Source organism: Oreochromis niloticus, linkage group LG6 (genome assembly GCF_001858045.2).
Source record: "Oreochromis niloticus isolate F11D_XX linkage group LG6, O_niloticus_UMD_NMBU, whole genome shotgun sequence".
NCBI lineage: Eukaryota > Metazoa > Chordata > Actinopteri > Cichliformes > Cichlidae > Oreochromis > Oreochromis niloticus.
This window is the reverse complement of record NC_031971.2, coordinates 13,657,780-13,679,078: the sequence shown is the minus strand read 5'-3', so window position 1 is coordinate 13,679,078 and position 21,299 is coordinate 13,657,780. Positions and strand designations below refer to the sequence as shown.

General features: G+C 42.7%; 1 protein-coding gene and 1 long non-coding RNA gene across 4 annotated transcripts in view; one reads left to right on the top strand and one right to left on the bottom strand.

Annotated features, from left to right (window-relative positions):
• The window catches only part of LOC100704019 (voltage-dependent T-type calcium channel subunit alpha-1H), a 60,748-nt gene that overhangs the window by 26,651 nt on the left and 12,798 nt on the right, over positions 1-21,299 (bottom strand). For both annotated transcript variants that reach the window (XM_013264567.3, XM_005460748.4), the window contains exons 3-13: positions 20,481-20,574; positions 20,185-20,318; positions 19,691-19,788; positions 18,380-18,539; positions 13,962-14,274; positions 13,772-13,864; positions 13,111-13,678; positions 8,581-8,939; positions 1,526-1,677; positions 840-1,025; positions 460-577 (exon numbers count right to left, since the gene is read on the bottom strand). In XM_013264567.3, the coding sequence (XP_013120021.1) occupies positions 460-577; positions 840-1,025; positions 1,526-1,677; positions 8,581-8,939; positions 13,111-13,678; positions 13,772-13,864; positions 13,962-14,274; positions 18,380-18,539; positions 19,691-19,788; positions 20,185-20,318; positions 20,481-20,574 (2,275 nt within the window). The remainder of the gene's footprint in view (positions 1-459; positions 578-839; positions 1,026-1,525; positions 1,678-8,580; positions 8,940-13,110; positions 13,679-13,771; positions 13,865-13,961; positions 14,275-18,379; positions 18,540-19,690; positions 19,789-20,184; positions 20,319-20,480; positions 20,575-21,299) is intronic.
• On the top strand, positions 8,860-10,938 carry LOC112847126 (uncharacterized). 2 transcript variants are annotated; one of them, XR_003220488.1, is made up of 4 exons: positions 8,860-8,991; positions 10,057-10,090; positions 10,190-10,282; positions 10,462-10,938. It is a non-coding gene; the product is annotated as an uncharacterized LOC112847126 (long non-coding RNA). The 2 variants fall into 2 exon arrangements; XR_003220487.1 differs by having other exon boundaries at positions 8,877-9,012.

Below are 21,299 nucleotides of genomic sequence, written 5' to 3'. Positions count from 1 at the left end.
TCAGGGGTTAGAAAAACACGCCGTCAAACACACAAGGAGCCGAAAGGCGACGCGCTACGTTGCTCGCAGGTGTTCCAAGCATAGACAATATGAGTTTCTTCCTTTATTATCTTGTCGTCAGTTGAACAGTAATGACGCTCATCAGTGTTAAATGAACTCCCGCCGAGTGAATGCTTCATTATTGCTCCTCCTCCTCTGCTCGTGAGGAACATCTTACCTGCCCACTGGGACAGTTTTTTTATACTTTGCCGAAAAACCGAGCGCGCGCACTCCCAAATTGGAGCAAATGAAATAATGGGCGAGCGCTCGTGACTGCAGCAGCTGTTGTTTGAATCTCACTCCGAAAAGTGGCGCGTAATTGATGGGGAAATTCCTCCAAATCAAATACCGTCGGTGTCTTTGTGTGCTCTGCGCGTGTGTGTCCCCGAGCGAGGGTGCATGTGAGGATGTTTGTCTAACCTGAAAGACAGTGACAGTCGCCCAGAGCAGGGAGTCAAAGTTTTTTCTGTCAGGTAAAGTGTCTCCGCTGTCTTGTCGCAAACCAAATTTACAGCCGAACAGATGCATCCCCAAGATACTGCAATACACACACACACACACACACAACAGTAAGGTAATGTTTTTATCAAGCAGTAATTTAATATGTGCAACAACAAGATGTGGTAATACTGCCTGCGTGCACAATTGTATCTACATGAAAGTCGATAACACATGTGGTAATCAGTTTATAACAGAGGAAGGAGAATCACAGCAGTAGCCATTTGAAATGTTTTAAGTAATAACAGCATAATTAAAGCAGAGAAAACGCTTAAGCATGACTGTAACTCGTGAATATATACCTGAATATGAATATAAAAAGCATCAGCAGCATGCAAAATGTGGCCACGTTGTCCATGGTCTTCATCAGCACCACCAGCTGCCTCCTGAGTGCAGGAAGGAACCGGACCAGCTTCAAAACTCTCAGCAGGCGGAAGGTGCGCAGCACCGACAAGCCTCCCTCGGCCTCACCCACGATCTCCCACACGCTGAAACACACACACAGGTTAAAAGCACAGAGATGCATTTCCATTGAAGCGATTAAGGAATCAGTGGTTACCCTTTGTCGGCATTAGTGTCACCCAGGTAAACAAAAAAAGAAAGAAAGAAAAACTTCCCGAATCTTTTCAGAAGGGAGAGAGCGCTCAAGTCTTTTTGATGTGACGTGTGGCGAACGAAAAAACGAACTCGGGCCAGTGTTGTTTACAGTTCACCAGCCAATAAAGAAAGCCAGCGCAGCGTGAACTGGCACGGTAAACAAGCAAGGCCTTCAAACGTGGATACATAATTTAGCTTGTAGTACTACATAATGGAGTGAATACAGGCCCTCTGGACTATGAGTGCAACCGCTTGGCTCAGCTGCCAGCACCGGCATCGCTGGCAGTTCGGGAGATTTAGCTGCAGAGCCCGAGACGTGAGAACAGGAGGAATAACTAATGACAAGAATTCCCTTTTTGGGGTAAACACACAGACAGAGAGTTCCCCCCACCTGATGATGACAATGACGCTGTCAAAGCCGTTGTAAGGGTTCTTGATGTAGCCGAAGAGCCCGAGAGCCAGGAGCTTCAGCAGCATCTCGAGACTGAAGAGACTAGTGAACACCATGTTACTGATCTCCAAAATATCTGTCAGCTCCTGCGGCTGAAGAGGTGCAGTGTTTGTGGAGAGAAAACAGGGAGAGATTGATGTACAGAGATGGACGGGCACAGAGAAAAATGAACAAATAAACAGAGACAGACAGTGTGTGCGCGGAGCTCAGTGCACTCAACATGTTAGGAATCTCCAAAATGCTGGTGAAGGCTTCAGCTTGGGTTTACACGGATTAAAGCTGGCCAGATTTTCTTGCTGTTCTTTGTTTCAGATATTCCCCAAAAAACAACCCAACAAAAACCCAATCAGCTTGGCTTGTTTTGGTGGTAATGGTATGACAAAAAAAAGCTTAAATTTGTATCCTCATACCCAAAAAATCCACAAAGAAAATTGTTTTAGAGCCTGTTTTTAAGGACATAGCTGGTTACTTATTTTTTTACTGATCAATTTGCCATAAAGACCCACTGTTATGTAAAAACGTGCATATTGAATGAAAGCTGTTCATTTTTTTTGCACTTTTGGACAATCAAACATTTGATCCTCTTTGAACAGAATTAAAAAGTTAACCCAGTAAAGTCTAATAACCTCTAAACTTCAGCTATGTGCCAGTCTATCAGTATCTGGATTTATAGCGAAGCGACAGGAGAAACACGCTTCAGCCACGTGACAAACGTTAATATTTCATAGTTTATCTACCAGAGGGGAAATTCCCTGTTAGCCCTGTCCCTGTTTTCCACTTTTATCATAACAGTTGAGAGAGATGACATGAAAGCAGGGAGAGCAGAAGGAAGACATGCAGGCTGCTGCATTAGCGTCACACCATATGTGTGAGCCAAACAGCACAACAAAACACGACTGTGCTTTAAACTGCTTTGTCATATTATCCAAGTAGGGACCCATAAATAACTACACATGACAAATGTTAGAGAAATCTGTTCATGTTTTGTGTGTCTGAAAAAAATACTGGCTGATATGTTGATTTAATTCAATTCAAATCAAATCAGTTTTATGATTATAGCATCAAATCACAACAACAACCGCCTCAAAGGATTTATTTTGTAAGGTAAAGACTACAATTACACAGAAAACTACTATGAGCAAGCACTTGGCGACGGTGGTAAAGAAAAACTCCCTTTTAACAGGAAGAACCCTCTGCCGGAAATATCAGACTCTTAAATCACCAAATATCGGTCTTAAAGATGCTCACTGGGTTCTAATAAAGTTAATAATTTTACAACGAAGAACTTCATAAAATTATCTGTAACCCTGTAATATCATAATATGCAGTATTTGTTACTCTGGGGGACAAAAACACACATCAAAAACAACAAAAGTACTGAGTCATCTACACATATCCGGGGTGAGCAGTTAATTTTTAGGTGCACTCAAACTCGACGAGCTCTTGAGAACGATCCATTCTTACACAAATGTTTGTACAGCACAGCCACGTGTTTGATTTCATACACCTGTGCCAACTGACATCACCTGAATTCAGAGATGAAGAGGTGTGGCCCAACACTTTTGTCCATTTAATGTACTAATTTTTGACTTTTTTTAGGTTAGGTTAGGCTATGTTAGGCGTTACCTTAGGGGTAGTTGTCATTAAGAAAAAGTAAAATAAAATAAGTACAGTCCTACATTTTTCAACCCTTCAAAAGCATGACACTAAAATCTGTGTTGCCAATGATTAGGGAATCACAGATGGAGCCTGTCTCAACCTGTCTGTCTGATATCGAGGGTCTGCTGCTGTCTTTGCTATTAAAGTGCTGTCATCATGCCAAGATCGAGAAAGCTCCCCAAAGCCTTCAGAAAATCGGCCGGGTATCCACACGAGTCTGGGAAGAGTGTTATACAGAATACTATAAGGGTGTTTGTATTATCATAGCATGAGATAATTCACATAAAATCTCACTATCTGGTAAGTACATGATATAACAGTATCTCTTGCATGCCTGGACACAAGAACAAAACATTAATTAGTGCAACTGAGGTATTTCAGCCATCATGATTCAGGAGTTATTAATCAAGCTCGTGTCTTTTACATAGTCAAGGATGCACTTCATGTGATGAGCTACAAGGCTGAGCTGTAATTACAATGAGCGTGTAATCTGTTAGGGTCCAAATGTTGCCATAGTAAACTAACCATAATTTCTTCATGACATCATCGCCATGGCAGTGGCCCATCGAATAAAGTGCAGTTGATATTTTACAATTAAACTGAGATTAAACCCAAAATGTGGAGATTACATTTCATAATAACTGCCGAGGCTCGTATACGCTCTACAAAAGCCTCGTGCAGATGAGTCAGTGAAACAACTTAAACAGCTGTCTTATCGTGTCTCGTGATACAACATCCTCTTTACTGCATGAGGCTGTAACTGTCGATAACCTTGCATCTGTCCACTGCCAGCTATTTCATCTGGCCAATATTGTGTGTTTTTTTCCTTCTGGCCAGATGCAGCTTCACCATCCTTATACGCATCACCTCACTGTGTTTATGTGATAAAACAGAAATCATTTCCTTGTAACTAAAACTGATTCAGCAGTACGATTTCACAGTCTCATGTACACGAAGCGTTATGTAGAGGGCTTTAATCTCCAAAATGATCAATAATATTTTTAACACTCCTTTGTAAAGAGCAGTCTGTTTGCTGCAAAGAATTTGCAGGTAAGTTGGTATGAAAGTGCATGTTCTTAGAAGTGCAATCACCTAAATTTGAGCTGGTGAACATAAAGGCAAAACCCGCCCTTTTGGACTAAATGTGCTCCGGACAGACAAATACAGAGATGACTGGCTACAGTAACAGAAGAGACATTTGGTGCAGACCAAAGACATCTTTTCAGGAGAAGCGTAGCGGTGGAAATATTAGCGCTCGGGGTCACTTTGCTGCCTTTGCTGACTGGGCAGCCTGTAGTAATTAAATCAACGCCAAATTCTCTCCATCACATCAAAGAGTGCTTGAAGATAATGCGAGGCATCTGTCGGAAAACTGAAGTGGACCTTTTAACAGGATAATTGTCGTAAGAGATTTGAACCCCGCTAAAATGTTATGAAACAGGCAGAACGAGCAATAAGCCGTCAAACAGTTTTCTTGGAAGAGCGGTCAAAAAGTTCAACAAGACCATGACAAAAACTCGTCCACAACCATGCAAAATACTTTCAAAAAAGTATTTCCATAGCTTTTTGAAGGCATACTAAGTTTCTGATCCCATGTGTGTGCTAATCTTTTTCACAGAAAAATATCTGGTGGTAATTTGTTTGGATAAATGATTTAAAAAGTCCAAAATTTCCTCAGGAGAAAGCAGATTGCCACTTCAAAAGCACTCTAATCATGTTCACCATCTTTAAAATGATGCTACGTACGACTTCCTCACCTGCACACTCAACCAGGCCCCGCACACACTTGATGAGGCGTCTTTTCCAATATATCACACGGTACTGTGCAAAAGTCTTGGGCCCACGTTTGCACTGAGCAGCTCCTTCAGTGGGAGACTGCGGCACCCACGGTGTGGGACGGAGAGATTTCGCAGGTCTTTCCTCCCCACTGCTGTCAGACTCCACAACAAAGACTTTTGCAGCTGATCAAACACACAAACCCACACATGTGCAATAAGACTGCTATACGTGCAATTCTTCTTCTGACGAAGTTGTGTTTTTGTATTTTCCTACTCAGTTGTATATAGTATTTGTATTTCTATTTTATTCTATTGTATATATTATTCTATTCTATTTTATTCTATTGTATATAGTATTTTATTTTATTTTATTGTATTTTATTGCATTCCAGTGTTTTCTAATTTCTGCTACATAACTTTGCACTTTTGCTGTAACAAAACAAATTTCCCACCTGTGGGACTAATAAAGGCCATCTTATCTTATCTTTATATTTTGCCAGGAAAATGGGAAACATGTGCAGCAGTTTATTAAAACGTGTAAAATGGGCAAAAACAGAGTTTGTACAGTCAAAGCAGCACAAACATAATAGTTCATGAAGACCTTTATTCTTCACCACAGCCTGAACTCTCTTAGACAAGCTTTCTTCTAATTTCTTTAAGTTCTCAGAGGCTTCTTGACGGACATTCAAAGCTCGTCTTTGGATGTTTCTCCTTTTTTTCTGTTTTCTGTCAAGATGATCCCACACTGTGTAACACCCCTTATGGTGGTATAGCAACGCTAGGGGGATGTTGCCCTTTTATTGTAGTAGCTGGAGAGTCTGCTAGTGTGAGTCCATGCTGCTCTCCATGCATCTGTTCAGAAAGACCTTACCATTGTAGCAGGCTGGCACAGGCGATTAACTAACCCCGGCACATGTATGTAGGAACAGGGTAGAGCCATGGAGACCTGGCTTGTATGGTCTTGTTCTGTTAACGCCATATAAAGGTCTGTTGTTCTGTATAAACGACTGGCCTCCGAGTTGTCCGGCTAACCTCCACACCACATGCCCGCTGGACCTGCTAGCCACTCCCTCCTCGCCAGACCACGTTACAACTGCTTCAATAATGTAGAGGTCCGGGTTCATTGTGTGTTTTTCTATACTTTTACTACATCAGCAGTATGTTTGGGATCATTGTCATGTTGAAAGTGAAGCTGCTGCAAATCGGATTTTCCAGATGGCATTGCACGATGGATCAAAATGTGATGATATTTTTCTATGTTCATAATTTCATCAATTCATTTCTCCAGCACCAACGGCTGAAATGGGGTCCCAAACCATGACAGAGCCTCCATCGTGTTTTAGATTACTGTTGTTAGTCTATTCTGTTCTCCTCTGTAGATACTGGCAACAATTTGAGCCAGAAATAGCAAATCTGTATTAATCACTCCATGACCTGTTGTCACTGGTTTTCAGTCCAGCTCTTGTGTAATGTGACAAAACTCCGCCGTTTCTCCTTGTTTCTCCTCTTTAAGAATGACTTCTTGACAGCCACCCCTCCACTGAGACCATTTCTGATGAAGCCTCAAAAGCAGATGGATCAACTGAAGTTCCAGATGTAACTTTCAGGTCCTGTGTCGGGTTTTTTTGCTTGACTTTTTCCTATTTACACGATTTTCAGGTACTGTTCTTCTGTTTTAGGTTGCTATTTTTTCATTTGACTGTTCCGTGTACACACAACACTGGTTTATCACTTCGGTTAGATGCCTTTTTGTATGCTTGAATGATTCAGAGGTCAGTGTGAAGTGGATCTTTGAGAGATTTTGACAGACCTTCAGAAAGCTTGAACAACTATTGCTCAAGACCTCTTTAAAACTTTCAATGAAGTCTTCCTCCTTGGAAGGAAAATATAAACCAATGATGGGTGGCTCAAGACTTTTACACAGTACGGTGCATACAGATAATCCTGTATTACATACTGTGATAGATTAGACTAAACAGGGGGATTTCTGAATTTTAACAAGATCCAAAAAACATGCTAACAGCAAACGCTCTGGATTTGACATCTTAATATATTTTCCCAGACGCAGCAGCTGGGTTTGTGGGACCCAAACAATGAGGAAGTCAAGCCAATGTCAACAAAGCACAAGAGTTAAGATAAGATAAGATAAGATAAGATGGCCTTTATTAGTCCCACAGGTGGGAAATTTGTTTTGTTACAGCAAAAGTGCAAAGTTATGTAGCAGAAATTAGAAAACACTGGAATGCAATAAAATACAATAAAATAAAATAAAATACTATATACAATAGAATAAAATAGAATAGAATAATATATACAATAGAATAAAATAGAAATACAAATACTATATACAACTGAGTAGGAAAATACAAAAACACAACTTCGTCAGAAGAAGAATTGCACGTATAGCAGTCTTATTGCACATGTGTGGGTTTGTGTGTTTGATCAGCTGCAAAAGTCTTTATTGTAGAGTCTGACAGCAGTGGGGAGGAAAGACCTGCGAAATCTCTCCGTCCCACACCGTGGGTGCCGCAGTCTCCCACTGAAGGAGCTGCTCAGTGCTGTCACAGTCTCATGCATGGGGTGGGAGATGGGAGATGTTAAAGTTATTCACAAATCTTAATAACAAGTATGCATAAAGTCTAACATAGTTTATACCTCTGAGCCACAGAGCTGCAGTCGTACAATAACTACGACAGTAAAAACACATGAAAGAAATAAATCATGGAAGCTGGTGACATTTCTTGAAATTACAGAGAACATAGACACTGTTTTTTCTTTCTTTTGCTCTGCTCCTTAAACCAACAAATGAGTGCACACAAGAAACTGCTTTTCTGAGCATGCTCAGTGCCATCTGCACGACACACAGCTGCTCTCTGGGGGACCAGAAAGTCTCAGAGGGGTTTTCAGAATAAACAGCACTGGTCATCCTGATTGAAATGAGGAAACACTGGCAAAATTAAACTGTAAAGCTATTTGCATATGTGACAGTTTTGGATGATAATAGATGGATGCATTCACGTCTTATTATATTCATTTGTATTCCTTCTTTGTTGATTATGGGCCAAAAGGATAAAACAGGTAAAATAGGGCAGCTCTCATCCTTAAATTTTAGCTATCGGGGAAGTTAAAGCCATCCAGATTTGTCATATTGTTCAGGAAATGGGCCAAACACAATCTCCCGCTGCCTTTCAGCCAATCACAATGTCAGATCTGTCCTCCCTCTCCACCTCACTTATCCACTCGCTTCTCCTCGCTCTGCCCCCCTCCCCACCCTCCCCACCCCGTCCTGTCCCAGGGTCACGCTTTAATTAACACTTCAGGTCTTATGAGTTTCTCCATCTCCTGATACATGCCTGCACACACCCACACACAGTCTCTCACACTCACACATGCGCACACTCTCTCCGCGATCCCATATGCTCGCTGCTGTAAGTGTTGATTGGAGGGTAAGTTTATTGACTCCACCGCACACGGTGATTAGCGCATCAATTTTCAATCAAATTGTAGTTGCAGCCAATCTGCGAGAGGCGCGCACCCCACACACGTGCACACACTTACCTGCTCGTGGTACTCTATGCCCATCGACAGAGTATTAATAAGGATGGCAATCATGATTCCTCTGTTGAAGTATCTGCTGCCGACAATAAGTTCCAGTTTAGTTCTGAGCCTCGCCCAGCCGCGCTCCCACAGCCTCTTCTTTGGCTCAGACAGCTGCGCGTCACTGAGGCACGAGCTGCTACAGTGACACGGGCTGTTACTGTGACACGAGTGGCCGTGGCCGTGCCGCTGCTCTTCAGGCTGCTCGTTAACATTTTCGCCGTCACTAAGTTGGTTGTAGTAGATGCAGTACGGGCATACCGAGGACTCTCCGGGGACTTCGCCCGGCAACAGTAACGCCGGATGCCCAGCAGAGCCTCCTGCACAGACAGAGATCAGAGGAGAGGCCACATCAATCATGCATCCACGAGGGTGTAGTAAAAAGCCGCTTCTGTATGCAGACACTCTGTCATTTAATATATTCTCGGCTCAGCAAAGGAGAGGGCTTTCTTTTCATTTCTGGGAAACAAAAATTCAATAACATGGAAACCACTGTGCTAGTGGGGGGGGGGGTTGCTTTGTGCAGACGGAGAGCTCTTTTATTAGAAGAAAGGATGTGCAAGTGTGTGTGTGTGTGTGTGTGTGTGTGCGTTTTGTGAGGGTGGAGGAAGCTTGGGGGGGTAAGATTTCAGCAGAATTCATTAGTAAGCCACTCGGGAGGAATGCTCCAATGACATAACAACAAACACTAATCTAGCACGAGCAGTTCACTTGTCATCACAATTACAACAAATTCATGTTTCACTGGAGACTGATATAGTAAATCCAATCTGGTCGTTCTACGGTGTGTGTGTGTGTGTGTGTGTGTGTATAGATAAAACTGGCTTCAAGGCAGACTTGTTGAAAATGACTGACTTCACTACATACACAGGAAATACACTAATCAGGAGATGTGGGTGGCTCACACGTAGCACCACGCTGAATGACTTCTGTTACAAAGTTCTCCAACTACAGTCGGAATTTATTGCATCACTGAAGTGTATTAAACGCTGATATGTGAAAACAGATGCTTAAAGTGCTGTGAAACACGCAGGGAGCCGTGGAAGGGGGGGAGTAGCCCCTGATGATGTCAGGATTACCCGGATTAATTCAGCTTGGACTTTGAGATAACAAAATTTTAATGAAAAGGCTGCGTTACCAACTGGGCTGTGGAGTCTGAATGTCGCAATGTGTTTTTGGAACATGACTCATACCGGGAATTAAAAGACAGGATATCTTGGCCTCTGCTGCTTTGATGTTGACCGTATATTTTTATGTTTCTCCTAAGTGAATCTTCGAGTTTAGTGAGAGTGCAATTTTATGGAGTATGCCTTTAAATTAAGTTCTTATCTTAGAAATTGTATGTGTAATTCAACATTGTCTGGCAGAGTTTTTAATGTGAAAAAGTCTCGAGCCACCCCTCATTTCTTTTTATTTTCCTTGGAAAATCGGAAATAGGTGCAGTGAGTTGCCGAAATGTGCAAATATACATGTAAATGGAGTCTTTCTTTAAGTAGTCTTCAGGAATATTTCTCCAGGCTTCTTGAAGGACATTTAAAGCTGGCTGCCTTCTGTTCTCTTCTCTGTCAAGATGATCCCACACTGCTTTAGAAATGCTGAGGTCCAGGCTCCGGGGAGGCCAATCCATGACTGATGGCGTTACACTGCATGCTTTTCTATCCAGGTATGACTTTACTGCAATGGCAGTGTGTTTGGGATCATTATGGTGCATGTAGACCTTCACTGGTAAACCTGTCTCCTGACCTCCTCTGATCATGGCGATGATTTGAACCATATTTTTTTCAGTCCGGTTCTTGTGTAATTTTCATACTTCAGCCTTGTTTCTCTCTTTCTCTTCCTTAGAAATGGCTTCTTGACAGCCATCTTTCCACTGAGACCATTTCGGATGAGGGTTCAGTGAATAGTAAATGGATCAGCTGAAGGCCCAGATACATCTCGCAGGTCCTGTGTCTGGTCTTTGTTGGATTTTTTCCCCCCATTTCTTAAGGACACAACTTTCAGACACTGTTCATCCGCTGTAGACAGATTTTATGCCTGCCATTTCTTCTTTTGTCCTGCACTTGACCCGTTTCCAGACATTTTTAAAGGATACACTGCACACCATGCAGGGATATGCCAAGTTTTTGACTAATGGCTCCTGGGGAATCACCTTGTTGGAGCACAAATATTATTTTATGACTGTCCAACTGTGTTATCTTTGGCATTTCTCATAGCTTTAACTAAAGTGCCTAAAGATATAGTTTAAAAATGGCTCTTTGCTAAGTTGTCTGAAATGCACAGATCCGACACTGGTCCATCTCTTGAGTTAGGTGTTTTTATCCCTGAGGTACTAGAACTGATCTGAAACGAGTTTTTCAAAAAGTCCGAATAAAAACTTTGAAAGATCTTCAGAGAGCCCGGAGAACGATTGTTCAACACCACAATTACAAGTCAAACTCCTCAGAAGCAAACTCTAAAGAAACGAGGGACGGGTCAAGACTTTTGCACAGTTCTGTATTTTTATACTGCTTTCAGCAACACTCGATGTGTCGATGTGGGAAAATAAATATGCATAGTTTCAAAGGTTTTCAGGTTATCCCATATAAGGCAAAGAATCTTGTTAAAAGATCTTCAGTATTCTGCTACAAGTCATCTTCCTGAATATTTGCATCCCATCTCTCCACAGAGATTTCAGGGAATCAAGCAGCAAGGCTGCACAAAGGAGAAGATGTAGATAAAAAGGTTAGACCGGTGAGAAATGTTTTGGATCAATTGTCTGGAGACACTTCAACCTTTAGGCTTGAATAGTACAACAGATCATCTGAATGATCTTCCAGTTTTTCACGTTTTTGCTCAAAGCTTTGCTGTTGTAAGGGAATGACGGCATTTGCTTGATGTTTTTTAACAGCATGATTGTTCATGGCATTTTAAAACCACTGTAAACATATAGTCCTCCTTTTATCACGTACATCATATCATTACATGGATAATGCTCAGGCTACGGTAAACACAAGCTTATCTTTTAGCTCCTGCAGTGCTGTGTGAGTCACAGGTGAAACCAGACGGGGAGTTTTGTTTCGGGATTGTGTCGTATCTGCACAGCGCTCTGAAACTTCACATTTCTCGCTAAGTTTGTGCGACATGGGAAAGACTACAGACTGCAGTGGATGACGTAAGGTTTAAAGTTGCTATGAAACTGCCAGCTGGTACTGGCAAAATAAAAAGCATTCATATATAAAAATATATATGAACACTTTATGATCCAACACTCTGCAAAAGAACAAGAAAGAAAAGAGGAGGCTGGTCTTTTTTCTGTTTGCAGAGTGGCTCTCCACAGCATTTACACATTTACGCAGCTGATCTGCCAGCCTTATTGATTATAGTGGAAGCGTGGCGCTGCTGCATGAACTTGCATACGTTACATGTTCAGCGTAGCCACAAGAGTTCGAATTGTAAAACCCCTGAGGGTCGTCTTGTATAAGGGACACACAGCGTTATTGAATTCTGCTCGCCTTTTCAGTGCATAAAAATGTGCTCAGAGTGTAACAGACAGTGACTCTGCTTCTTTTATCATACTGCTTTGAGCTCCGAAAAGAAAATTAAATGTGCCTGCGCAGTGTTAAAGGTGGTGAATGTCGCGCAGATTAGTATATCAAAGTTTCACTAAATAAATCTGAAGTGATCTGCATTTGAAATACAGCTGAGGGCAAGTGGGAAGATATATATTCTTGGTTAATTTGGGCGGAAAAGGACTGCCAGAGATTATTTCTCAAATTAAACAAAAACAAAGATTATTCAAACGAACAACAGCAAAACAGAGGAGTAATCATAGACTGTATTAAAAGATGGACGTATTGTAGTTTCCAGGTTTGAAAACTGAAGCCAATGTGGAGGTGTCTTAAACCTGCGTTATGGTTGCAAAAAGATGTACATGGCATAAGGAACTCTATTGGAAAACTGCCCTTGGCTTGTGATGATCCCTGTCCTGATTAGATTATGGGCTCAGTCGATAGTTTCAAGTCTTATTTAATAACTCATGATGACATTTTGTAAATTAAAGTCTTTCATTAGGGTTAAAAAAATGGGATGAAGTAAGAAATCCTTCACCAAGACACTAGCCAATGATCATGGAATGATCTTTGGCTAGTGTCTTGGCATTCCATCATTTCCATGGAAACTACTGGTGATAGCAGCAACCTGCTAGTAATTAATTGCAAAGAGGTTTTTGGTGCCTGACTGAAAACCTCCTTGCGATTACTTTGAACCAATGATGGTCACTCACCGGTCTCCAGGACTTTGTCACTGGAGTCTAAAATGCCCAGCTAAAAGGTTTAACAGCTGCTATCCATGAGTGACGTCATGGTGGCTATGTCCATCTTTTACATACAGTCTGTGGGAATTTTAAAGCCTTTAATCCTGGACACGGGATCAAACTCGCTGCTTCCACACTTGTAATAGTCACACTGTGATTCACACACTTTCAAACATTCACGCACATCCCTTCATCCTCACCGTGCTCCAGCACCAGCTGCGGCAGTCTGTTGCCGGTCTCCGTAGCAACCAGCCTCTTTTGGTCCTGGTCCTTTGCATCCAGGTGACTGAAGAGGGGAGCTATGAAGGGATAATTAAAGCCATTGCCTCCATTACTGACGGCGGGGTCACTCTGAGGCTGATGGTTTTGGTGATGATGATGATAAAGCTGATGAAGGTGTGACAAGTCATTAGGGGCGTGGCCTGAGTGCCGGTGGGCGAGACCGTTCATCTCCCCGGCCCCGCCGCCCCTGGCAGATCCGCCACCTTGCTCTCTGCGGCACGCGCACGAGCAGCGAAAGCGCGCGCGCGTCTGAGCGTAGCAGCGGGAGAGCCGTCGCCACGCCTTACGGCCCAGGTGCGCCAGGTAACGGATGATCTCCTCGTAGCAGCTCCCTGGTTGGCTATCGCTGGCCAGCGTGGAGGCCGACTGATGGAGCTGGCGTGCGCGCTGCTCTGATTTCATTAAGGCGTGTTCTCTCTGTTTCGTTTCAGAAAACTGCGTTGCTATTACGACCAGGCACAGGTTGATCATGAAGAAGGAGCCCACCTAGAGAGGACAACACACATCACATACAATAAGTATAATTTTTGATATAAATGGATGCGTGTGTGGGCATTTGTGCTATAAGCATGTACTCACTATAATGAGGAAAATGAAGTAGATGAAGTTGTAGAAAGAATGTGCGTCCATGACATAGTACATGATGTCTACCCAACCCTCAAGAGTAATTACCTGAATGAAAACATGCACACAGTCAACAACAGCGATATGTAGTGTGCACCTCATGGTAGCCAATCAGATTCCTGCGATTAATCCTGCAGACATTTACCTGAAAAATGGCAATCCACGCATATCCAATGTTATCAAAGTTAATAGCTCCTTTGTGTGGGTTCAATTCCCCAGCACGACACTCATTGTAATACTGATACCAGTTCACACAAGACCCGGGCTCATCTACTCTAAGCCCCATCTCTGGTAGGGCCTCCCCAGCATCCAGCAAGCAGGAAGTCCTGCCTACTCTGCGACGAGGCACGTCAGAGCACCGGAGCATCCCGTTTTCTCTTTCCATGGAGCAGATGAAGGGATGGTCGTCTGTGCCGTCGGGCCGATAGTAACCATTCAGGAAGGAAATGTTATATTTCCTGAAGAAGAAGAAGTTTCATGAGTGAACAGATGTTAGATGTCACTTCGTGTAAGCATATGCGAATATAAGAGGGCAACAAAAAATGTTGATTGTTTTCTTTACTGCCAACAAACAAATAACATACCATTTCTTTCAAAATCATCTTTTCAAAAATGATTAAACTGTTTTTATCAAATGATACTTAAACCGAAGTAAACAGTGCATTTCTTGGTAACTACTTCAGCTGCAGAGTGATGAGTGTAATGTGAGAGTGGGTATTTATGACAACAAGACTGCAAGAAGAAAAATGTCTCCCATTATGGCTCATGGATGTGTGTGTACATGTGTGCGTGTTGTGTTTTTTAAATTGTATGAAGTTCATTCTGAACAATGGCAGAAAGGAAGTTATATTTGGCCCCGGCTGCACAGATCTCACGAGTAAGCCAGCATCAAGCACGAGTAACACGGAGCGGACCTCAAACACAAACGCTGAGTTGCTGGGTTGGATTCGAATGGTTTTCAAAAAGATAAATCATTTTATTGACCTACTGTTTCCTTCAAAGGTCTGTTTTCTTGGGGGAAAGAAATGAAAGAAGGTGTGAAACACACAGAGGTGCTAAAGGAGGAAATGAGGAAACAGAGAGGGAAACACAGATGAAGGGAAAACGCAAAAAAAACCAGCGAGGGTGCATTGGAGAGATAAGCAATCAATCATGTGTGGTGTAGAGGAGGGTCACGGGGGAGCGCTGCTGCCTCACTTCTTATTAGGAAAGGTCATTTTGTTGTTTATGAAGCAGAAAAAATCCAAATCTTTACAGCAAAAATGAAACTGGAGACGGGTTCGTTTTGCTAAAATGGTACCGGATACTGTGCAGTGGGCTACTTGTGGGCTAAGCTAGAGTCGGTTAACAACTTTAACAACTACTGCAGACGGTAAGGAAAGGAGCTGTTTCTGCAGCAGAAAGCAATTCCAGCTGAACTGTGCGCATTATGTTGCAAATTAAGTGAAACGGCTGGAAATCATTTTGCAAATGTCATTTTGTAAAATCTTGCACAACAAACTATTATCCATTCACTCGACTCTACTGGTAAAAATTACAGTGTCAGAATTAAATCTTAACCCTCTGAACGTCCAGATTCCTCCAGAGAGAAGCCAGAGCATTCACATTTTTGGTCTTTACTTTGGAGCTGCGAGCTTTCTTGAACTTATGATATAAGCTTAAGATTGGATGATATAACATTTCAAAAAATTTAATGTTTTAAAAAAAATCAGCTCCAGGAAGCACTGATGACTCCCAAAGAAAAAATAAAACACCCCAGGTTTAGCCCCTTTACCCAAATACTTTGCAGCTGAGGAGTTATTTTATTCCATTTCTTCGTATGATTATGCTGATAACTATTTGCAGATCTGGGAAATATTAATATTTGCAGTGGCTCAGTTAAAGTTGTGATAAAATGTGTATTGTGTTTTCATAATGAGGCAGTGTTTTGCCTTGTTTATCCTCTCCATGAGCGCCCAGATAAGTTCCACGCTGGCAGTAATGTCCTTACATTAAGCAGCAAAACTCTCAGTAAAAAAAAAAGAAATAAAAATGTATCCCTGACAGCTCTGAAGGTGCCAGATCCATCCTGAGCACGAACGCTTTGCTCCCAATCATTTCACTGTGGAAGCTGCGAATCTGCGCAGCTGCTGAGCAGAAAAGCATTTAGGTTAATAAGGCGATGTAAGATCACAATGACACACCAGAAGATGCAAATAATTAATGAAGTTACGCTGCTGTGCCACCTGCGTAAATTGCTCGCAATTTGGAGGGCCTCTATCCCGCTGCTGGGTGATGCCACAGCTGTTTAATAAAGTCAAAGAACAGCAGCCGGAGTTTCTACGTGTGTTTTTTCAGCATGACTCAGATTTTATAGCTTCCAGGCAGATTCTAAGAACTGATATGCAGAGGAGATGAGGCTGATAGCGGTCAGTAGCCTTCAGGAAGAAAAAAGTAGTAAGTGCTTTTAATTTGCATTTGTTCTAATGTCCAGTCCTCCATCAGATCTACCATAAAATGTTCAACTAGAAGCTTCAGAACCAGAGAACTCAAGCCAGTGGATCATGTCTGGGCGGCTTGGTTTATGTTTTTTACCTCCAGTTCGATGGATATGTTATATAAATGTAACTGAAGGAGAAAAATACCCCTAAAAAGGTAAAACGGGGGCTTGTTTGTTCCCTGAACTGTGGTTTTATTGTGTTTGTTATCATTGTTATTCAGTTTTAATAAAGTGTATATTTAACTCCCTCTGCTTTGCTGCCTTTTCTGACCTGTGAGTTCATATTTTTTCTTCAAGTTAATTCACCCGACCCACGACAAGTCACCAAGTAGTGACCCTGGTAACTCCAACTGTTTCAGATTCTCTGAACTTCAGTGTATCCATAATGAATTTAAAGAGGACGCACTAGGATATATTATCTTATAAAGCTTACATCCCACCACTATAATTTAGAAACCAGGTGCTCAGTCCCAGTGGGCTCCTGCTAAAACTAACTCCTGCATATTGACTATACTCATACAGATGTTGTACGTTACTGTGCACAACTCTTAAATAACTCTTCATTTAATGATTTTTTGCTAGGAGAATAGGAAATATGAGCACTGGGGAGGCCAATCCATGACTGACCTTTCATTATGTGCTTTTCTATCCAGGTATGCTTTTATTAGCAGTGTGTTTGGGATCATTGTCATGCATGTAGACACTTACTGTTGCACCTTTATCTTGACCTTTTTCATACATATTGATGACTTCAACCAAAAATGACCAAATACCTCTTGCTCCCGATCTGACATCCACCTTCTACCTGAGACCATTTCTTTAGTTAGCAGTAGATGGATCAGCTGAAGGTCCAGATGCATTTCTTAGGTCCTGTGGACTTTGGATTTTTTTAGCATATCTTAAACACATGACTTTTAGATACCGCTTGTCTGCTACAGGCATGTCATTGCTTCTTTGGTGCTCCACTTGTGCAGTTTCCTCAATTTTTTAAGGACACACTGCACACCACGACGAGATATGCCAAGTTTTCAGCTAACAGCTCTTTGGGATCTTGGTGGTTCAAAAATACTATTGCATGCTTTACAAGCTGTGTTATCTTTGGCATTTTACATAGACTCTACAAAAGAAATAGGAATAAATAATCGTTTTTGTGACAGGCTGCTAGTAACAAAGTGTGTAAAGATACATTTTAAAATTGGGTCTTTGATAAGTTGTCTGCTGCGTGTACGCAAAACACTGATTCATCCCTTGAGTTCGCTTGTATGATTCATAGAGCATTCATTCATAGACCACTTTTAAAAAATTACAAGAAAGTCTGGCTCCTTGGAAGCAAACTATAAAGAGAGGTGGTTCAAGATTCCTGCACAATACTGTACGGGGCAAAGTTATAAGATAAGGACACTGAGCACTTTTGGTCGAAGCTGCTGCTGCTAGAGATTAATTTCAGTCTTTGCTTCTCCAGCATCACCACAGATTCCTTTGTAAAGCTGTCGTATAAATAAAGTTAGTTATTGGCAAGAACCACAAATTCATTATCAAATGAGTGAATGTTTGGCACAACAACAATGCGTCAGCACAGCGCCATCACTGATTGTTGTCCAAGTTGCTATCTAAGAAGGCGAAACAGACGTTATCTGATGTTGTGTGATAATATGTGGTCATGTTTGTGAACATGTGAGCGGGAAGCGGGAGTGGGAGTGACGGTAACATCATCAGTTAGACCGTGATCGAGCGTGACATGAGGGATTGTGTGGGGGAGAACCGGAGTGACAGCAAACTCAGATGGTTTTACTGTGGAAACAGCCACTCAGAGGCAGCCACTGAATAACAGCTCCCTAAATTTATTTAGCCTTCCAAATCCCTTGATTTGTGATCCCTGATGCTCAAAGTGTCCAACGGGAAGCACGTAGCACCTCCGTGACGGAGCTGATTAGAGAACAAACAAGATCAGCCCATCTGTGATATCGATCCCCGAGTAAGGAGAGAGAGAAGCTGATCGGTTGTGAGCAAACTTTTGACAGGTTGGAGCAATAAAGCTGGCGCAACTCGTGCTGTGACATCGGCCGGTCACTATAGCAACTCACATCTTGACATCCTCTCCCATGAAACAGCGGTTCCTCAGTAGCCCCGCCCACAGCTGTACGCCAACGATGCCGAAGATGAAGAAGACAAAGAAGCAGAGCGCCAACACGTTTCCCAGCATGGGAAGTGTGTCCAGCAGGAGGGTCACGAGGATGCGCATACCTATCCGTGCACGCACACACAGCACAAACACAGAAGGGTAGACAGTCAGACAAGCAAAGATCAGCAATAAGTCAATGCAAACTTTAGCAAAATGTCAGTCACAGTAAATGCTGGCCAGACAGGACTCTTTATGTATTCTGCACAAAACGCAGGCGGTGCAATTAGCTGAATGGCAAATAATTGGAGTCCAAACACTGATAATTGGCTCCTACTCTACTCTCCTAAAGAGAGCACATACAAAATCTTCCTCCTTCCTTCTTTTCTACTTGTTCCTACTTCAAAACCACTCTCAGATTTTACAAGAACTCGATGAGAGCTGCAGCAAGGTCACCGAGTGTAGTAAAAGGAAAAAAAAAAAGACATAAAGTTGGCTGGCCAACTTGTGCGGTGAGCTATCAAGAACAACACAAGCATCACAATGATTCGCGTGACTTTGTTCACAATGTCCTGATTTATTTACACGTGCATCCATCACAGGGCGAGCTGCAGCTGTTAGCAGGTGCGTAGCTCGAGAAGTTAAAGAAATGAAGTGGGATTTACAATCTAGTCGGAGCGTGCAAGGACGGTGACACGTTCTTCATCGTCCCGGCTGTGACTAATGATGTTGCTGACTCTCAGCTAAGGTGTTTCCACATCGGATGAGCAGCGCAGGAATCACGGCCCTTTCTGCTCCAATTAAAGGGGAGCAGGAAGTTGACTGGACATGTTTTCGTAAACTACAAAGTCATCAGATTTAACTGTGACTGCTTTCTGGAGTCTACACCCAGCTCATATCGCCAAAGGCTTTCTGGTGATGCTCTCCCGGGCCTGCACAGCAGCTTTCTCTACTTCTTGTTTCGAGGCTTCGATCAGCTGAATTGCACTCTCAGGAAAAAAGACTCCTAGTTGTTTCCCCTCTGGTCTCTTTTAAGATTTTTAACCTGCTACACTGTCCTGCTGTCCCGACTGTTCTCCTGCACTGTTCACCCAGCTTGTATGCGGGCACACTTTCAAAGGTTGAGTCAGCACTTTAAATCAGCCTCACAGTTTCAGCCCATTGTGCGGACGTACAGTCAAAGCCATGAAAGACAATAAAGTAACCCAGTTTCTGTGTGAGCTGCATGCTGGAGGGGAGGGGGGTAAGACAAAAAAATAAAAGGAGAAAGACTCACTGGGAACTCTGTTGATGGCTCGCAGTGGGCGGAGAACTCGAACAGTCCGGATAGCTGATAAGCTGACGTTGTGTCCGTCCAGCGAGTACTCCAGCATTCTGCGCAGAGGGAAAGCCACCGCTGTGTCACCAGCATCCTGATCAGCCTGACCTTGGCAGACCCTGAACGCCTACAGGGACTCCAGCAGAACTCCGGGATACAGAGGCTTTTAACTACCAATCACCGAGGTCTGTGTCTCTCATGACCGAATGATACGATTGTCATTCTGTGGAGCTATCACACACACACACTTCCACTGATACGTCTAAGCACGCGCGCACACACGCTTGACATTTAACTGGCATTAAACAAGTGTCTAAGCTTTACACAAAACACACATATACACACACACACATGCACACACACATGCACACACACTCTTGGCTCATATTTAATGTCAGGCGCGCCTGCGTGTGAGTGCGCGTCAGCTGCGTGCGCATCTGTCAAGCACTCACCCCACTATAACAATGAAGAAGTCCAATCTGTTCCATGTGTCGCCTAGGTAACCGCTCTGACCTATGACCCCGAGAGCCACCATCTTCACAACCATTTCGCCGGCAAAAAACACAAAGATGCCATCATCCAAAGCCTGCACGCAAACACACACACGGAGACCCAGAGGATTAACTGATTAAGCGAAGGGGAAGAAAAATGTTATTGGAAAAACTTTTCAGACCCTTGATAATGAAGTGTGACAGTGGAATATAATTAGTCTGCAATTTCAGATTATGTGTGTGTGAGTGTGCTTTACCTGCAGAAAATAGGGGGTGTGGCCACAAGGCTGGAACATCCCCAGGGTCACGCAGTTGAGCAGGATGGCCAAAATGCTCACACGCTCGAACCACGTGAGGCACGGTTAAGGATCAACACATCGACAGAGAGTCTGAACACTGATTAAAGCAACAAAATGAACACATTTAATGAAGCTGTGCTTGTAAACTTTAGGGCAGAGGTGTCAAACATAAGGTCCAAGGACCAGAACTGGCCTGGCGAAGACTCCATTCTAGTCCACTAAAAGGCTCCATCATAGATGCTGAACTTTTCCTGTTGATAAAGACCTCTCTCATTGCCATTCATACTACACCAAGGTAAAGTAATAAACAATTAAATGATACTAAAGTTCCTGTTTTTCACCTTCTTTTGTCTATTTCCACATTGATAATGTAGAAAAACTGAGACGGACTGTCGAAATTTGCACTTCTTCTCCTCATAATAAGATTTCTCAGGGATTAAGTGTGCAGTTAAATGCCTCTACATTGATATAAAAGAGAGAATTTACTGGTCTGGTCCAAACGAGTTTAAGGTCCCTGCTTTAGGGTGACTGATGGCAGTCTCAGCCAATCACAGGAGCATAGGAGATAAGTACATTACTGCCTGCTAGTCTCATTTAAAGCTGGCGTTGGCAATATGACAACACAATCCACGATAACGTTTCAGTTTATCATTCAAGCTGCGTAAGAGGGAACTACACTCCTGTGTCCTTTCTGGACTCTGCTTTCAGTCTTAATCTAGGCTGTGGTGGAAGACTTTCGGCAATCATTTATCTCTTCAGTCCAATTTCTGTGAGTAG